General features: G+C 43.0%; 1 protein-coding gene across 1 annotated transcript in view; it reads right to left on the bottom strand.

The window, feature by feature from the left end:
• The window catches only part of LOC148443035 (solute carrier family 15 member 1-like), a 79,781-nt gene that overhangs the window by 37,738 nt on the left and 22,590 nt on the right, over nucleotides 1-19,453 (bottom strand). Inside the window, exons 5-12 of the mRNA XM_088463340.1 lie at nucleotides 18,655-18,674; nucleotides 16,410-16,494; nucleotides 15,677-15,818; nucleotides 15,440-15,559; nucleotides 14,715-14,814; nucleotides 14,519-14,609; nucleotides 9,975-10,058; nucleotides 7,179-7,261 (exon numbers count right to left, since the gene is read on the bottom strand). Of these exons, the coding sequence (XP_088319466.1) occupies nucleotides 7,179-7,261; nucleotides 9,975-10,058; nucleotides 14,519-14,609; nucleotides 14,715-14,814; nucleotides 15,440-15,559; nucleotides 15,677-15,818; nucleotides 16,410-16,494; nucleotides 18,655-18,674 (725 nt within the window). The remainder of the gene's footprint in view (nucleotides 1-7,178; nucleotides 7,262-9,974; nucleotides 10,059-14,518; nucleotides 14,610-14,714; nucleotides 14,815-15,439; nucleotides 15,560-15,676; nucleotides 15,819-16,409; nucleotides 16,495-18,654; nucleotides 18,675-19,453) is intronic.

Genomic DNA, 19,453 nt, shown 5'->3' with positions numbered 1-19,453 from the left:
TACCTCGACAAATACAAATTCTAATTTAGAATTCAGGAATTATTATAGTACAATACCTCCCAACAGGTTTATGTACAGCCAGTGTAATGAGTTTACAGGTATATGATAATTACATTAGGAAATAATGTTGCCTTTGCTCAATTTCCATAATATGGCATGGGGATGATTTGTTTAAAAGTTATGGCTTGTTGGTAACAAACATTTGTAGACAATTTGAGAAATGGGTGATACTGCTATAGTTTAGTGCTTATGGATGAAATTTAACTTGTATGAGAGACTAATAAGTACAGTAGTTTTGTTGTTAAATGCATACATGTAGAGGAATATTGTACCGTACTGTGGTCCCCATTTACTAATGAGTTTTATCACCAAATCGAGTGATAAATGTCACTGTGTATGATAAATGGTGCTCCAGCCAATCAGCTCCCAACTCTCATTTTTCTAACAGCTGACAGTTGGGAGCTGATTGGCTGGGGCACCGTTTATCATACACAGTGACATTTATCACTCGTTTTGGTGATAAAACTTGTTAGTAAATGGGGCCCTGTTGTATGCAGTGGAGAACTGAAATACATACATACTGTATATATGGATAAGGAGCCATGACGTAAATTTTAGCAAAAATTGCTGTACGAGAAAACTCCCCCCCCCTCTCATTAACTAACATTTTTATTTGCATATATTTATACCATTTATTCTGCAATCATGAAACCAGGCATTTGCTAAGGTTTTATTATATTCAATGCTGATATTACTTTCTGTTGTGCTATGACAATATCGGGGGAAACAGACATATGGGCTCTTTGTTCAGTGACAGTTTCCAAGCCTGTAGTCATTAGCATCTGAGTGCCTCCTCCCGAGGTTTTCTGTTTGCTTGATGTGTGTGCTTTGAGGAAACACCAGCATTTTGTTTATTTCAGTTGTTCTGTAGTTTTTTTTATATATTGTTCAAATTCCATCATTTAAATGTTTCATTATCTTTACTTTAGTCATACTCAATGTGTCAGAAAGAAGAGATTCGGCATTAAAGTAAGGTTTTATAGGTTGGCTAAATTCCTTTAAAAACTCTGCCACATACTGTAAATAAGATATATATTTATTTAATGCCTTTTACCATTTTGTTTCCTTTTGCATGTTTCTCGACCTTTTCCCGACTATACTCTACGCTACCAGGTGTGAATAAGCCCCACTGTGTAACACACTATACCAGTGGTTCCCAAATTGGGTGCCGCGGCACCTTGGGGTGTCTCAGGGCACTTGCAGGGGTGCCTTGGGTTGGAGGTCCAGTACAAATAAAATAATTTTTAGTCAGTGTGATAGGCAAAACCAGTGCTGGCTGCTGCCAATCAAAAAATATGTGGACAACAAAAAGTGGAGCCCTGTCAACCACCACGTGACTGAACCTAAGGGTGACTTATAAGCACAATTTACTTAATTTAAGTTTTGCTGAATTTCTCAATAAGAAACTTTTGGCCCAGGGGTGCCGTGGAAATGATGATATTCTAGGGTGCTGTGATTCGAAAAAGTTTGGGAACCGCTGTACTATACTGTTCCTCATTAATTATATGCAATTGGAACTTAATGGTTTTATTACACATTCAGAAAGTTTATTTTGCACAATTGTACCCCTGCCCTTATGGGCATATACTCCTCTCCCTCACATGCAGAGCGCAGCGGAGTGTGTGTCACTGGGGACTAATGATCAGTCCCCCCTGCTGTAGCTGATCCCTGCACTTGTAGAGATCAGCCAAATAGTGCTTGGAGGAGAACTAAGTTCTCCTTATCGCACTGTGGGCTCGATTCAGACCCACTCACTAGATGCGTTCATTTGCTAGATGCGTATGCAAATTCGGCAAGGCAGGCGATCGCACGGCAAGGCATTAGCACGCCCACTATGTCTGAGCATGCGATCGCATTGTGTACGCAGACGCCCACCATCCTGTCTTAAGATGCCCACTTGCGCACGTCATCTCCAGGAAGTGTATGCAACCATCGGAAACATAGAGTACCTTTGGATGCGATCGCACACTTGTGGTTGACTATACCCTGCTGCAAGCACTGTGAGCGCTTCAGTGTAAATTTTAGCCAAGTGACATGTACTGTGACGCTGACTCTTAATTATGCATGCCTCTGGAACGGCATTAAGATGCTTAGGCACGCCTGCGTTCGCACCTCCACTCCCCCGTTTCCAGTGGCCTGCCCCTGTGACCACCCCCAAACGGCTGCTCCTGTCACTCATTCAGCCAGGCTGTCTATGCGCAGCAAATGAACGCTTGCCAATTGCTCGCACTGGTTCGCGTCAGGGCCGTAGCTAGGGGAGTGCGGCCAGTGCCATCGCACAGGGCACCACAGGTCAGGGGGCACTGTTTGGGCCCATCAAATTTCTTTTTATTATCATTCTTGCTTGCAGCTTCCTCTTATTTCATCCCCAGCATCTCCTGGCTTCCCCTAACTCTTCCGCATGAGGCCATTCCCGTTTTTTGGGTGCATTATGTCCCTTTGAAAAATGAGCAGGGGCGCCAATGCTCTTTCTGGCACAGGGCACCAAAAAGTCTAGTAACGGCTCTGGTTCGCGCACGCGCATTGCGATGTGTACGCATGTGCAGAATGCAAACAATCGTCTGTCTGCATGCGAACGCATCTTAGCGAGCAGGTCTGAATCACGCCCTGTGGTCCCTGCGCATCCACCCCAAAGTGCCGTTCGCACGGCATTCTGGAAGTGATGTTGGTGATCACAAACCACCTCGTCACTTCTGGGGGTTCTGGGCAGTCGAAGGATCTCCTCTGCTAAAGCCATGGGACAGAGCGGGCTGGTGTGGTCGTATCTGATGTGACCTTGCCAGCTGAAGCACTGCTCGTTCCAGTCTTATCACCTACAACATCACCAGGTAATGGGATAGCAATTCAAGATATGAAATTTAGCTTTACAACTTGTCAAATATATCCATAGAAAGAGACAGCTGTATATAGGAAACTGACAATATTATAAGTATTACTGTTGTGATAAAAGCACAGGAAAAGTTGTAAATGGGAGCAAAGTGTGCTCTGTCTGGTGGACAGAAGTTAATAGGCAACATTGATTGTCAGAGGCTGATATAAGATGTGTCAGAGGCTGATATACGGTGTGTCAGAGGCTGATATAAGGTGTGTCAGAGGCTGATATAAGATGAGTCAGAGGCTGATATACGGTGTGTCAGAGGCTGATATAAGATGAGTCAGAGGCTGATATACGGTGTGTCAGAGGCTGATATACGGTGTGTCAGAGGCTGATATAAGGTGTGTCAGAGGCTGATATAAGATGTGTCAGAGGCTGATATAAGATGTGTCAGAGGCTGATATACGGTGTGTCAGAGGCTGATATAAGGTGTGTCAGAGGCTGATATGAGGTGTGTCAGAGGCTGATATGAGGTGTGTCAGAGGCTGATATGAGGTGTGTCAGAGGCTGATATAAGGTGTGTCAGAGGCTGATATAAGGTGTGTCAGAGGCTGATATACGGTGTGTCAGAGGCTGATATAAGGTGTGTCAGAGGCTGATATACGGTGTGTCAGAGGCTGATATAAGGTGTGTCAGTGGCTGATATACGGTGTGTCAGAGGCTGATATACGGTGTGTCAGAGGCTGATATAAGGTGTGTCAGAGGCTGATATAAGGTGTGTCAGAGGCTGATATAAGGTGTGTCAGAGGCTGATATACGTGTGTCAGAGGCTGATATACGGTGTGTCAGAGGCTGATATGAGGTGTGTCAGAGGCTGATATGAGGTGTGTCAGAGGCTGATATACGGTGTGTCAGAGGCTGATATAAGGTGTGTCAGAGGCTGATATACGGTGTGTCAGAGGCTGATATACGGTGTGTCAGAGGCTGATATAAGGTGTGTCAGAGGCTGATATAAGGTGTGTCAGAGGCTGATATAAGGTGTGTCAGAGGCTGATATAAGGTGTGTCAGAGGCTGATATAAGGTGTGTCAGAGGCTGATATACGGTGTGTCAGAGGCTGATATAAGGTGTGTCAGAGGCTGATATAAGGTGTGTCAGAGGCTGATATACGGTGTGTCAGAAGCTGATATAAGGTGTGTCAGAGGCTGATATAAGGTGTGTCAGAGGCTGATATACGGTGTATCAGAGGCTGATATAAGGTGTGTCAGAGGCTGATATACGGTGTGTCAGAGGCTGATATACGGTGTGTCAGAGGCTGATATAAGGTGTGTCAGAGGCTGATATAAGGTGTGTCAGAGGCTGATATAAGGTGTGTCAGAGGCTGATATAAGGTGTGCCAGAGGCTGATATACGGTGTGTCAGAGGCTGATATACGGTGTGTCAGAGGCTGATATACGGTGTGTCAGAGGCTGATATACGGTGTGTCAGTTGCTAGTCTAAGTATCTCACTACCTGGGGAACAGACAGCAGGCCTGTTGAGAGACACTATGATTACTGGCTAATAGTACTGTGCTTACGTTAGGTTCCTTTAACTCTAAAAATGTTTTAGTTAGAGCCAGATAGGCTAGGCTTCTCTATTATGTTTTATTTATCTTTATGTTGCAAATTATGCTAGCTGCGAGTACTTATACTAAGGCCCTGGACTGTTGCTCCTAATTGGCTGCTGTGTCAAAGTGCACCCGTTTATCCCAGTAGACTGCATCCTTAACCTGATCTTGCCACACAGTGTAAATTTAGAAAGAATGAGAAAGCCTTAGTCCACCAGCAAACTTTCCTTTAAGAGATTAGTGTGCAAAATAGATGCAACAGCATCAGGGGCTGATGACCATTGAGACCATGTTGCATAGTGTAAAATAAATACATTTGTTGCAAGTTTTTGACACTTATACTGGCCACACACATAGCGATATTTTACCCGATCTGGCCGATTCCTTCACATTGGAACGACAGATCGTGTAAAATATGGTCAAATTGAGAGTAAATCGTGAGTCCCCACTCACAATCATGATGCGATGCGTGTCCCCGTTGGTCGCACCTCGCATCGTCATATCTGCCGTGCAGTAGGGCAGATCTGACAATCTAGGACACGATGCACTGTGAAAGTCTGGATGCAGGAGAGATCGTTTGAAGATTGGACACCAAATCGTGTGCAGATCGTGTGGAAATCGTGTGCAGAGCTGCCGGGGAGAGTTTCAAGAGAAATCGTACACATCGGCTCATCGTGAGCACATCGCTATGTCTGTGGCCAGCTTAACTGTACAGTACAAACACTTAACTGGAGAGGCAGACGGGGAGAAAAACAGGTGTTCGAATGTGTGCCAGGTACAGTGTTGGTGTACTTTGCAAACATATGTAGACCGGTACACAGGCACATGTACATAAATACATGACATTGATGATGGTAATGAACAGTTTTGAATTGGATGATTGCGAATAGAACTCTGATGCTTGAAGTTAAAGACACTACCATCTATGCTCCTGATGCTTGAGGTTTATCCTCAGAGTTGTTGGGTATGGTTGGGCCTAAAGATATTTTTATATTACATTTTATGGTAATTCCGGCTACCTAATTTATGGGTTTAACTAATGACACAGGCTTTTAGCTTAATTATATGCTTGGTTATATGTGAGGTGTGTAACCAGGGTCGTATTTATAATGGGTGCAGGGTGTTTGGGGCACATGGCCCCTGAGTCCAGGGGGCCCACACCGCACACTCTGCACCCATATGTTTAATACCTACCTCTCCGCCTCCAAGGTCCCATGTCGGCGCCGGTATCAGCACTGTCAAAATTGCCTGGAAAATGTCTGCCGCAACCATATTCCCAGCGTTTTGCGCATACGCAGTAGACTTTGGGCACACTCTAGTTCCCAGAGTCTACAGGTGCAGCGCTCGCCGCTGACCGCCGCCGGCCACTGGAGAGAGAGGAGGGGGCCCCGGACAGAGACTGCACACGGGCCCCCTCCTCTCTAGAAACACCCCTGTGTGTAATCTTTTTCTTCTATTTCAGAGGTTCCCAACCACGGTCCTCGAGGCACACTAACAGTCCAAGTTTTAAGGATAGCCATACTTGAGCACAAGTGAATTAATTAGTACCTCAGTTATTTTTATTTAACCACCTGTGCACAAGCATGGATATCACTAAAATCAGGACTGTTAGTGTGCTTTGAGGACTGAGGTTGGGAATCACTGTTCTATTTGATATATTCTCAGCACTCCTGCCCCAGGGTATGGTCTCCCCCAGAGGCAGCTCCAGAGTTGGGGCTGCAGCGTAGTCCAAAATTGAAATAGGGGAGTGACACCAACTTCCAGTGACTCCCGGCCAGTGATGCCTGCTGGGTTTGGTTTGGCAGTTGGTGTGGCTCCCCTATTTAAATTTTGGAATGTGCTGCAGCTACACCTCTGGAGCCGCCACTGGTCTCCCCTCCCATCCTCCTCTGTCTTACTTTCTTTTGCTTTCTCTTTTTCATCTGCTCTGGGGCGGGATGCAGCAAACCCCCAAAATGCATGCGCAGAAGGATGCCAGAGAAGCTTCTGGGTCATAGATCCGGAAATCCCTCATACGCAAATGGGCCTCTCTTACAGAGAGAGCTGTCCTTTGTGAACTTCTTCATGCATACCGGCGTAACTAACGTCGGTATGCATGAGAACGTTGGTAGGATGCATCGCATCCCGAATGCCATGTGTCATGCATCCCGCCCCTGGTCTTTATTTCCTTTTACAGGTTTAGGGTTGTATTTTCCATGCACTTCTCTATGTACTTTCATGTATGGGACTGCAATCTCTTTGTTCATCTCATTTTGATGTTTTTTTATATGTTTCTTTATACTTGGATGTACATTCTGTCTCTTGCATGTGCTGTAATCCTGGTGCATACAACTTTTCAGCTACCCACAATTACAACTTTTTTAGTGAATATATTTTACATCTGTGACTTGGGGTGCATATTCATTGGAATCAACATTTGCACTATATTTTCTAAAAGGAATTTCAAAAAGCAGTTTTAAGCATAAAATATCTGCTGTAATTAAGTTGATCATGTTATAACAAGAGGTCTATTACAGTGGAATTAAAAAGATTAATTTTCCCACGCAAAATAGACATTTACAGCAACAGCACAAACAAAATAACTAATTTGAACTCCCATGACAAAAAGGACATTTTTAAATAAAACATGTAATAGACTAATGTATTGGCATAAAAAGAATATTTCAATGTTTATAATATGGTCATTAGTTTACTAACCCCAATGCATCTGCAAACTTGAACTATTATATTACCCTGCGGAGACACTTTTTTGTACATTCGACTTCCAATGATAAATATAACTGTAAGAAGAAACAAAGAAATATAATAGAAATAAAATGCCATGTGCACCAGATAAAATAATAAAGCAAATCTCATACAGAAGTGCTTCCTGTAAATAATATAATTATTTATTTGTAGTAGGTATGTCTCTACAGTGTCTTCACTTATACTTACATGCAGCTTACATGCATACATAATGGCATACGTAATGGCAAACAATCGTTCGATATCGACCAGGTTGACCTGCATGCACGGGCGATGGTCGATATCGACCATCCATGCCTGCGCATCGACCATCGTTTGGTTGTTAGAGGGGTTGAAAAAAAGAACGATATAAACGATCAAACGATAACGATATTGTTATCGTTTATATTATTCTTTAAGTTGGACAATGTGTATGCACCATTAGGTGTTGTGGTTACTTTTTTATTACAAGCTGAGAGAGAGAAGTAGAACGCATGTGAATTGCACACATTTTATATCCATTCATTACTAGAGTTTTAAGGCCTAATTCAGAGCTGGATGCTGCTGCATCCGCTCTTGCATCTGTTGCCGGAATTGCGGCTGTGATAATATGCAAAAGCTAATATCAGCCTTTCCATATTGTAGTAGAATAGAAGGTGCTAACAACTAGTGGAAACACCCAAGGAGCGCAGTAAACATTACATTTAGAAATTATTGATCAAAATAAATTTCACATTTATTAACTACAACATATTACAAACAGCAAAACAGAAACGATTTCCAAATAAACAAATGCATATACAGTAAAACTGGATGCATATAAAATAGATGGACAAATGTAGATCATACATCTGCGATGGATTGCCGCAATTCCCCATTCTTCCGACGTCGGGGCTGAGGGATCAGGGATATTCAACATGTTGAAAAATGTCGATTCCCCAATCCCAACCAAAATATGGTCGTATTTGGTGAGTCAGGGAGATTTAATAGGTTGATTTTCCCCAATCCGCCAATGGATCACCAGGGGCGTAAATACAGGAGACAATGGAAGTTGCCTCCGGGGCTGCAGCCTGAAGAGGACACACTGATCTCCTCCATTGTTTCAGGTTCTGCTTTATGCACCCAAGAGCCTTCCTCTCCCTGGGCAACCACCCTGGAGTCAGGTCTCTATTGATGTATCTCCAGCAAGTAAACTGCACCAATGTACATAAAAGGGACAGGGCAGAGCGTGGAGTGTATGGCCCCTCTCTCCTTTGTTGGTTCTTCTCCCTCACACATGCGGGACCTTCTGCCTCTACTATTGCTGAGGGAACAGCAAATAGCAAGAAAGGAAGACCCTGATCAGCAACAGATAGTATTTGTGTGCTTGGATGTTGGTAGCTAATTGGGGGAGGAGTGTGTGTCTGAGTGCTGCTGCTAGGGTGTTGGCATGCCAGTGAATGGAGGAAGGGAGAGTGTGTGGGTTCTTGGGTGTTGGCAGTGAAAGCAGGGAAGAGAGTGTGGGTCTGGGTGGTGCTGGAAGTGAATGCAGTGGGAGGAGAGTGTGTCACTAGGGGCTGCTGGGGTGTTGGAAGTGAATGTCGAGGGGGTGATAGTGTGTGTCTGGGTGCTGCTGAGCATGAATGCTGCTGCTGACAGTGAATGCAGGGTGAGGGGAGTGTGTCTAGGTTCTGCTGGGGTGTTGGAAGTGAAAGTGGGGGGAAGAAGAGGGTGAGAGTGTGTGTCTGGGTGCTGCTGGGGTGTTGGCAGTGAATTCAGGGGGAGGAGAGTGTCTGGGTGCTGCTGGGGTGTTGGCAGTGAAACCAGAGGTAGGAGAGTGTGTATGGGTGCTGCTTGGGTGTTGGCAGCAAATTCAGGGGGAGAAGTGTGTGTCTGGGTGCTGCTGGGGTGTTGGTAGTAAATGTGGTTTAGGGGGAGTGTGTGTGAGTGCTGTTGGGACTGGGATGTTAGTAGTGAATGTGAGTGGAGGAGGGGGCACCAACAACTATCTTGCCTATGGGCTTCTGGTATAAACTTACACCCCTGCGTTTTTTTACCTTCACTTCTAACCACCTCCCAGTCACCGCCCATGACTTTGCCGTCCCATTTCTCATACCGCCTTTCCCAATCGCAACAGCATCTTTGTGCGTACACATGCGCCATAGGGGTTTTTTATGTAATGCATACACCATAGGAGTTTTCTGAAATTTTTGCGCATATGCAGTTGCAAATTATCGCTCTACTACATAGACATCAGCATTGTGTGTGAAATGTGTGCGCTTCTGAATGTTAAGGTTATTGGAGGTTACTGTAGTAAATGCATTGCATGGAACAGGACGCTAATGGAAATATGCAACACCTAGGCAATGTGTTAAAATGCTACTAATGTGCGTAGGTATGGTTTCAATGTAAACAATGGCTCTATTTTCTTTCCCATTAACGTGATATAGTAGAACACACATGAATTTCATACCAATGGGTACATGGCCTTAATATGCCCTGTTATAGAATTGCTGGTGGTAATTGTTGTGTGAATATCACTACATACTATGATTTAGTCAAAATTCCATTGTAAAATGTTGTTTTCAATTTTTAAAATTGGGTATATTTTCCTCCAGATATTACAATATTAATCAAACTCTACTTTTTATGTTAGATACACATTTTTTTACTTATAGATATTTATTGATTTCCTTTAAAACAGGAATGCCTTCATAATGCTTTGTGTTTACACTGAAGAGACTAAAGGCACTGTCCACCTACAACGCTATGTAAATGTTCATAACTTACCTAAAGCAACTACCATTAGCGCAGCAGGCACACCAAACGCTAGGGGATAGCACTTCTGCTTCTTGTGGATGCCACATTCTTGTCCTGAAAAGAGAGGGAATTTCTGCTGAATAAAAAGGTACTTCTAGATCTCTTTTCCATACAGTAACTAGAACACTAGTCATCTGCATTTGAAATATTATATTTAGCTATAATGATAACATATACATTTTACCCTACAGTATTTATACATTGTTTTTCTCTGTGACTACACAATTTGGGCTGAAATTAGCTACAAGCCCTACACTGAGGGTAATATACAGATTTAAACAAGTTTTTCTGAGAAATATTGCATGGAGTAATGATTACACTGTAATGCACTTCAATTTGTAGTGTGTCATGTCAGATTGTCTTTGCATATTTGCATACATAGAAGTTAGTGAGGATCAACTACTTGTACTGTACATGTCATTACTTGGAATGGGCTAGAGATTATAAACCCACTGGTGCGGATATTCTCTACACGTTATTTTGTCATTGCAAGACAAAGATCAATGACTTATATTAGGTAAGAATGAAACTAGGCACAAAGCTATAGGGTATTTACAGAATATAGTGTATATAGTGAGACAAGTCTCATGTAATCACTGTAGTACAGTAATGGCGGTATTAGAGGAATCACCATGGTTACAAATAAAAAAGTGAGAAAGGGTGTTTGCATTAAGCAGGGTTCCCCCCCATTTCCCCTACTCTAGTTCACCCTTCCCAGCCTGCTGATAGGGAAAACAGAGCCCGGAGTGGGTGATCAGCCTGCATGTCTGATAGGCCACAGCGCTGATCACAATTTAAATCACACCAGTGCTCTGTGCTCCAGTGAGTTCTTCTGGAACTCCAGTCAACTGGTCTCCGAGATAATACTCTGTGATGGGATGTAGTCTGGAAGCCGACAGTCTAAATGCAGACCGCCGGCTTCCAGACTCTCTAATCCTGCGTGGTACTATTGACAGGCGTCGAAAACTCCACGCCTGTCATTAACCATACGCCGGAAGGCCGATGCCTGGCATACCGAATGAAGGTAAGTTGGGCGCAGACAGCCGCGGGGGGGGGGAGGGTTAGGTTTAGGGCTCCCAGGGGGATTTAGGATTAGGCACCCCCCGGGAAGGTTAGAGGTAGGCTAGGGGAAGGGGGGGTTAGAGTTAGACACCCCCGGGGGGAGGTTAGGGTTAGGCACCGCCCGGGGGACTTAGGTTTGGGCAGTGGGGAAGGGGGGGTTAGGTTTAGGCACTTAGAGGGGGGATTAGGGTTAGGCAATTGGGGGGGGAGGTTAGGGTTAGGCACCCCTAAGGGAGGGTTAGGGTTAGGGGGTAGAATTAGGTTAGTGATACTTACCTCAGGGACGGTCGGGATCTTCACCCTTGCCGGGCTGCCACTGTTACCTGCTACACCCTCTGTGACCCCTGTCAGCTGCTCTATGCTGTACAGCATAGAACAGCTGACAGGGGTCACAGAGCAGGATCCTGGACACCAGCTGACTGGAGTCCCATAGCAGCTGACCAGAGCACAAACCTGGAGACCAGCTGAACAGAGCCCCAGAGGACCTTATTGGAGCACCAACCATTGGACAGGTAAGTGTAAAGCTGAGAATGGGGAGCATGGAGAGAGCGATTGCGGGGAGGGGGCATTATCAGTGGCATAACAATGGCCCCCGCAGAGGCTTGGGGGCTGGATTAATGGGGGGTTTGGGGGCAGGGTTTTGATTTAGAGTCGCACTGGCAGCCAGCCTCCTGCTGCAACCATTGAGACTATAGACGCAGCACCGCCGTCTTCTAATGTGACACCGATCGCGAACCTATCTGAGCTGGTGGACTGGCACGAGAGCAGCGGCTGCCAGTCCACAAGCTCTGATTGGCTCGCGACTGGCACAGCGGTGCTGTATCTCTAGTCTCAAGGGTTGCTGCCAGTGCAATTCCAAATCAACACCCTCTGCATTCCAATCCTCACGGGAGGGTATGTAAGAGGCTGCTGGAGGCGGAGTGACGGAGGGTAAGAGGCTGCTGTAGAGGGAGGGGCATAATGTGTAAAAGGGGCATTACTATATGGCATAATGTGTTATAATGGGCATTACTGTGTGGCATAATGTGTTATTATGGGCATTACTGTGTGCCATAATGTGTAAGGGGCATTACTGTTTGGCACAATGTACTATAAGGGGTATTAGTGTGGCATACTGTGTTGTAAGGGTAATTGCGGTTTGGCATAATGTGTTATAATGGCATTATGGTGTGACATAATGTGTTATAAGGGCATTACGGTGTGGCTTAATGTGTTTGAAGGGCATTACAGTGTGACACAATGTATTATAAGGTGCATTACTTAGTGTGGCATACTGTGTAAGGGGCATTACTGTATCATGAAACCACACACATTTTTCATCAGTGCACGTTCCAGAGGCGCACGCAGAAAAACGGCTTCTTTGGGAGGGGGAGGGGGGGCGCTAGAAACTTTTTTGGCAGGGGGGAGCAAAATTTATAGTTACACCACTGGGTGTGATCACAGGGATCAGATTGTGTGGGGGTGGGTCAGATCCAACGGCACATGCACGGTCGCACTGTCAGTGTATTCTTTACAAAAAATACCATGAAAAGTGTGCAATGACGATTAGCAGGGACAGAGCTTTCTCACTTTCTTCTTGCCATGTATTCAAATATAACATTGCGAATCCTGGAGATATTATCACATCACATCCGCATCTGAGATGCAGATTGTTATAAACAGGGCCCTCCACGTGGGTTCCGCTCATTGGCTAAGTCCACGTGGGTCCCAGCCAATGAGCAGCCGCTAATGGAAGCCGCTGCTGATTGGCTGGCGGCTGGGAGAGAAAAGTCATTAGCTACACTGTAAGAGTATGGTGATACATGCTGTTACAGTGTCTCCACCCATAGAAATGGATATCTGCAGAGAACGTTGCGGAACAGAAGGGTGAGTGATGGCTTTTTCTTTCAGGTGTGTCCCTCGGATACTTTACATTGACAAGTGGACGTGAACATCTGGCAGCAGGTAAGTCTGTGTATGTCTCTATGTGTGTAATTAAACTTTTATTTCACGGTGTGTGTGTTGTGTTTTTTTACTCATTTCTTTACAGGTGAACTACAGGTCCAAGCAGGCCCTTAATGTCCCGCATGCTGGTACTTGTGGTTCTCCAAGTACCAGCATGCGGGGGAGGCTTGCTGGCACTTGTAGTTCGAATGTAAGGACAATGTTTATTTTTCAAATTTTACACCACACCGACAATATCAACCCGCCACCCACCGCCCAGGGGTGGCGGGGATAGCCCCGGGCTATCAGCCTAGGCCAGGGGTGCCCTGGAGAGGGGTACCCCTTGATTGGAGGGGTACTCAACTCCCCAGGGATCCCTGGCCTGGGCTGATTAGCGGTCAGGACTGATGCTGCGGCTGGGGGGCCCGGTGAAAGGGCTCCCCTGGCTGTGGCATCAGCCCCCCGCTAGAAAGGGTCCAGGGCCGGTTTGAAATATAGGGGTTCCCCTACACAAAATTTTTGCCCCTATATTTCAAACCAGCCCTGTCCCACCTGCCTGGTGCTGGTACCTAATTTACGGGGGTACCCTATTCATTTTGTACCCCGTAATTTTAGGACCAGGCAAGCTGCCTAGTCCGGGGCTGGTTAGTGTTTTTTTGGGAGGGGACTCATGTCATTTTTAACGAAAACAAAAAATTTTTTTTTAAAAAAAGCATCTTTCTGCAAAACCCACTGGATCAGGAGGTGAGTGTTTAAAACTTCAATTTTCTGGCGAGTTTGCAGAAATCTCGCCCGAGATTCTAATCTCGATTCTTGTTAAATTTGCGGACTGTATTTCTGACATGTTAAGAAGTACCGATGTTTGCTGAATGCGAGGTAAGGCGAGATTTAAAACTCGGACGAGAAAACAGCTGCGAGAACCAAAAACCCGCCCGAGTTTGCCTTTAGGTAATTTGCGAGATGAAAAACATCTCGACCAAACTCGATTCTTAGTAAATTTACCCCTTGGTTGCTTATGCTCTGTTGCTATTTGGGTGTTATGCTCACTAATGTAGCAATGTATATTATCCATGTCCTTGTTCTGTATTGTACTGTAATGGAGCATACACACGGTCAGATTTGTCAGATGAACGATTGAACGATTTGAACGATTTTACCAAAGTTTTGAACGATTTGAACGATTGAACGATTTCTTACTGCATTACAATGAATGGAATCGTCCAAGTCTGACTGCAAACACATCAGATGTCAGATATCGTTATCTGACAAACGGCAACGCGCATTGTAAATCGTCCATCGTTCAGGCATGTCAGATATGTCAGATTTTCCTTCAGATATGAACGACTGAACGATTTTTAAATCGTTATCGTTCATATCTGAAGGAAAACTCTGACCGTGTGTATGCACCATAAGTCACTGGTCACTTATCTGTTTATGTTTTATGTAAGGCAATGCGGAACACTTGTGGCGCTATATAAATAAATGATAATAATAATAATAATAATAATAATAATAATAATAATACTTGCCTCTGAGAATAGGAGTTATAATAGTGGACAGCAGGCTTCCTGCATTGATTGACAGATAGAAGATGGAGAAGAACCTACTCCTTTGTTTATCCTGCTCAAAAATACAAATAAAAGCAGAAAACAAAAATGAATGAAACACTTTAGCACCAGTACATAAATGTCTACAGATGATGCATTATCACTAATTTGCATGTACCTGGCTTTCCTCAAACTGATCTCCACCAAAGGCTGCTACACAAGGTTTAATTCCTCCCGTTCCAATAGCAATCAGGACCAGGCCAACCATTGATAGCCCACTGTAAAAAAGGGGGATTCTTTCTGTACCTCATATACAAAATAGCTTCCCATCCCAAAATACAAGAAGTTACAACTAAGATAAACCAGAAACAGAAAATGGAATAGAAACTAGAAAGTGCACTTATACGTTCTCAATGCTATTATCTATACAGTATAATCATTGATCAAACCCCACCAAAATATTAATATATTTAAAAACATCATAGTTCTATTGTCAGTGTTAATGATTCAAGTTCACATCTTCTCTCTGTCTTTTTTATTTGAAATCTCTGTGTGTGCAGATATATTGTGTTTTTAAGTGGGTCTTGCTTTTATTAATTCAATGAAACTGGTTTAGTGTTTTAGGCTATAGATAACTTTATCAGATAATTACTATTAGTAATAAAACCACTATGTACTATTTGGCTGCAGTTACAAATATGCCAAGTAATAGAAAAAAACACACAACTATAGTGATAGCAATGGCTACTTTACCAGGCAGTACCATTAATCCCAACAATAAAACATAGAAATTGTGACATCAGATCACTTTAGTGCACGTAATGACTATACCATCTTTAAAGTCCAGGGTATAAAATTATCATCATTTTGATTGGATTTGTTTTTAAAAGTATCAATACTTACATATGGAGACCAAGAGTATCTGGAGTTCCATCCCTGTTCACATCAGTAATATCATGAATGGCACTTACAGACATAACGACCTGCCCAACTGCATAAACAATCGACAGATAGACAATGGTCCTGTATGTAAAGCAAATAAATTAATTAGATTCTTAAGACAAAGACAAGATACACTTAAGTAAAAATATGCAGTAATATAAATTACTAGAACTGAATAAATTGAGTATATTATCTTACTTGAATTTGCCCAGCCAGGAGTCAGCAATGATCGCTCCTAAGATTGGAGTCAAGTAACACACAGCAACAAAAGTGTGATAAACCACGGTGGCGAGGTTGTCATCCCATTGTAGAAAGTATTTAAAGTACAAAACCAACACCGCTATAATAAAGATATAAATTAGGTGACCAGACAGCTCTCAGATTAATTTACCTAATAAATTAAATATAGCCTTATAGAACATATAAGTCTATTTGTCAATGGGAAAAGAGCCATAGTTCTGTTGAGAACTGGTATTTTAACAGATACTGTATACAGCTTTTCCTAATTTGTCAAGCCCTGCAGTCGATGATGGCAATATGGTAATATCATTAAAATAGTAGTTTTTTCCTGTTTTATTTATTTACTTTTTAAAAATAATTTTTCATCTGCCTGGATATATTTTATTGCTAAATAGAGCTGCAAAAAATTGTCACCGCAAGATGCAATGACCGAAAGTCTTTCTTTTGGGCCATAATGATAATAAATGTTGCATACTGAATAACTAAAAAGACTAGGAGCATTTCCTATCACTATGTCAACATGTGTCTCAATTACTAGATTCCAAACAATAATTCCCTGCCACTATTCACACGAAAAACAAATTATCAGACAAATAGAATATTATTCCTAAAATACTAGATCTTTCATTTCTCTTCATCACTGCTAATTACTTATGATTAGATTGATATTAAATGGGACATAATTTTTTACCTCGCATTCCATAGTAAGAGAACCTTTCACAGAACTCATTGATGACGATGAAGAAGATGCTCAGTGGATAGCCAAAGCAGCCCGGCTAATGGGAAATACGAGAACATTTAAGTTAGTTTAAAGTCATAAGTATACTAGAATCTCAGAAAACCCCTTTCATAGTGTTAACGATCAAAATCAAAGTAGGACTATTAATCAAGGAAATGTTAAGAAAGCAAAGCCACCTTTCGGAAGTCAGATCTAATGGAAATAGGAATATTAATAGGCATTTATCATTTAAAATAACCAGGATTCCCGCCTCTCCCTTACAGCATGCAGTCTCTGGTTTTACCTTTTGTTAAATATTTCAATATCTGTTACAGGCTTATGGGGTCTGTGGGCCTGATTCAGAGCTGAACGCTCTGACCAGAGCGCTCGCTCTGAATCAGTGCCCTCCTACCTGAAAATGGAGCGGCCTCCTGGCCGCTCGCGTAGCTGTGGGTGACCACCCACAGCATATGCGAGCGGCCAAAAAGATGGTCGCGATGGTCTTTGACCATCGCGACCATCGGGCTTGCGACGAGACCCTGCGGTAGGGTCTCGCTGCCGCAAGCCCAGGAGTGATTTTGGCTCTATCAGAGGCAAAATCACTCCCACTGACATCATTACTGATGTCAGTGGGGCCAACTTCAGACGGTAGGCGTTCCCATGGGAACGCCTCCGTCTGGCAGCCACGCCCCCGGCACGCACACCAAAGGGGGCGTGCTGTCAATCACCATCGACAGCACGCCCCCTTTGGTGCGAGACCCGGAGCGACAGCTTGGCTGTCGCAGTCCGGGTCTCGCGCATGCGCACGACAGAGCTCCCTCCGTCGTGCGCATGCGCATTGGGGTAACATCGACCCGCTTGCGAGTGTGCTGTGCTCGCGAGCGGGTCTGAATGACCCCCTATGTACTAATCTTTGCAGAGAAATAAAGTGGACCGAGATAAAGTACCAACTAATCTGCTCCTAACTGTCACTTTACAGGCTGTATGTTTGAAAAATGACAGGATCTGAATTTTTTTGTACCTTATCTCTGTCTACTCCAAGGCTTAGTACATATACACCTATATCACCTATCATGAGGAATATTTTATTTTCTAGGGGGTATATTTCTAATTGGGATTATAGATGTATAATATTGTATCTAAATTCAAAGCAATGCAAGCAATGTTATTAGAAATCAAATATAATTACTAATTAAAATTATTTAACTTCCTTATCTTTCAATTTCCTGAATGATTTCCAACATGACACAGAACCTCACAAAATAAAAAGCAACCAAATTTAGCATTGTCATTAAATTATGGGACTGTAACTATCTTAGAGTTTCTCTGATTTCTGACACATTTCCTCTCATTTCAATTTGGAGTATATGTAGCACCAACATCGATATGCGTCATTTAAAAATGATCAAACTGCTGGAGGTTTGAATTAGACCAACACCAAACTGCCAGAAAGCTATCTGTCGAATCAGCATATGAGGAGGCTCATTACATTTATTATGAGTGCAATTTATTTTATTTCTTGGGGTGTGGCGAAATCCAGGAGGTGTGACAATGCCTCCTCCAGGGGAAAAATGCAAAATACCATATGTGGCGGTGGGAAGATGCCATGGCCTGAGTAATTAGTATCTGCTCCCTCCTCTCTGTCTACATTTTGACCCTGTTGGCACCACTACCCAGGCACAGCACCTAGCATCATCAATGCTCAGATGCACCTGTATTTGGCATGCAGGGTGTATTTGGTATGCAGCCTAGAAAGCCACTGCATACAGCAACCTTAGGATGCTTCGCCCAGGTCTGGTGGCAAGCCATAGCAGAGTCACTGGGAGCCACCACATTGTAAATGTTTACCAAGTTTCCTTATGGTATATCAGTTTCTTCTGCATTTGTATAATGGTTTACCAAGGATCCCTTTGTCTTAAGTTTTCTATTTTAAAGTACACTTGTATTTGTTTTTTAATATGTTTATTTCATTACATACATATTAAGCTCTTAGTCTGATTGTAATTTACCTGGAAGAAATACCCTTTAAGTCTCATGCACCATTAGTTGGGAGATCCTGGTCTACAACAACCTGATGCAGGGAATGTCTGGCTTAAGTAATAAATACAAAATCCCAAACTACTTATTTGTTATTTGCATATATATATATACAGTATAACACAACATAACATATTGCTAACAATGAGACCATAATATATGCTGCATAAAAAGAACTTACAGATGATTTTTTGCCCCTCCCTGTTTAGGAAAAGAAAGAAAAAAGTGATTTTAGAAAACAAACAATAATTGAAAATTAATGCTTTAAAAAAATGAAAAGTGTGAAGCAATTCATATTACAGAATTGATGGATGGGAGCCTCTGAATAGAATAAGTATATTTTAAGAATAATAGATACAAAATAAAAATAAAATACACTGTTGTCTGTGCTGTAGCTGTACAAACACCAATCTTGATTTATAAACACCATTGTAATTAAACATATTTACTATGTAAGGTGGGTACACACCTAGCAGATATATATGTAGATGATGGTCGTTCATAAACACATCATCTTCCAGGCAGCCGCGTGCCCAGCTGGCCAGGGGGCAGCCGCGTCCTCTGCTGCATGTGTACGGGCGATCCGCTGATTGCCCATACACACTTGCCAATGGACAGCATTAGTTGAGAGATGATTTGTTGGGATGTAGTAAAAATTTAGACAGGCAAAACTTAGATAATAAAAATGTCGATACTAAAATGTTGACTGACAAAATATCAACATGGTCAAAATGTTGACAACCAAAATGTTGACATGGACAAAAGGTCGACAGGGTCATCAGGTTTACAGTTAAAATTTAGACACAGTCAAAGGGGCATATTCAATTAGGTACGAGTTCAACAAAAATGTCACACCTGCAGGGTTTTTCCTGCAGGCGTGAGATTTTTGGTATTAAATTGGGTTCAGGGTTTTGTTTCTGTTTTTGAAAAAACTTGAGTGCCTCCAGAGCAGGTCTAATTTTTCCTTAAAATCTTATTTT

Source organism: Taudactylus pleione, unplaced genomic scaffold, assembly GCF_031769625.1.
Source record: "Taudactylus pleione unplaced genomic scaffold, aTauple2 ptg001346l, whole genome shotgun sequence".
NCBI classification, from domain to species: domain Eukaryota; kingdom Metazoa; phylum Chordata; class Amphibia; order Anura; family Myobatrachidae; genus Taudactylus; species Taudactylus pleione.
This window is presented reverse-complemented; position numbering and strand designations above follow the sequence as displayed.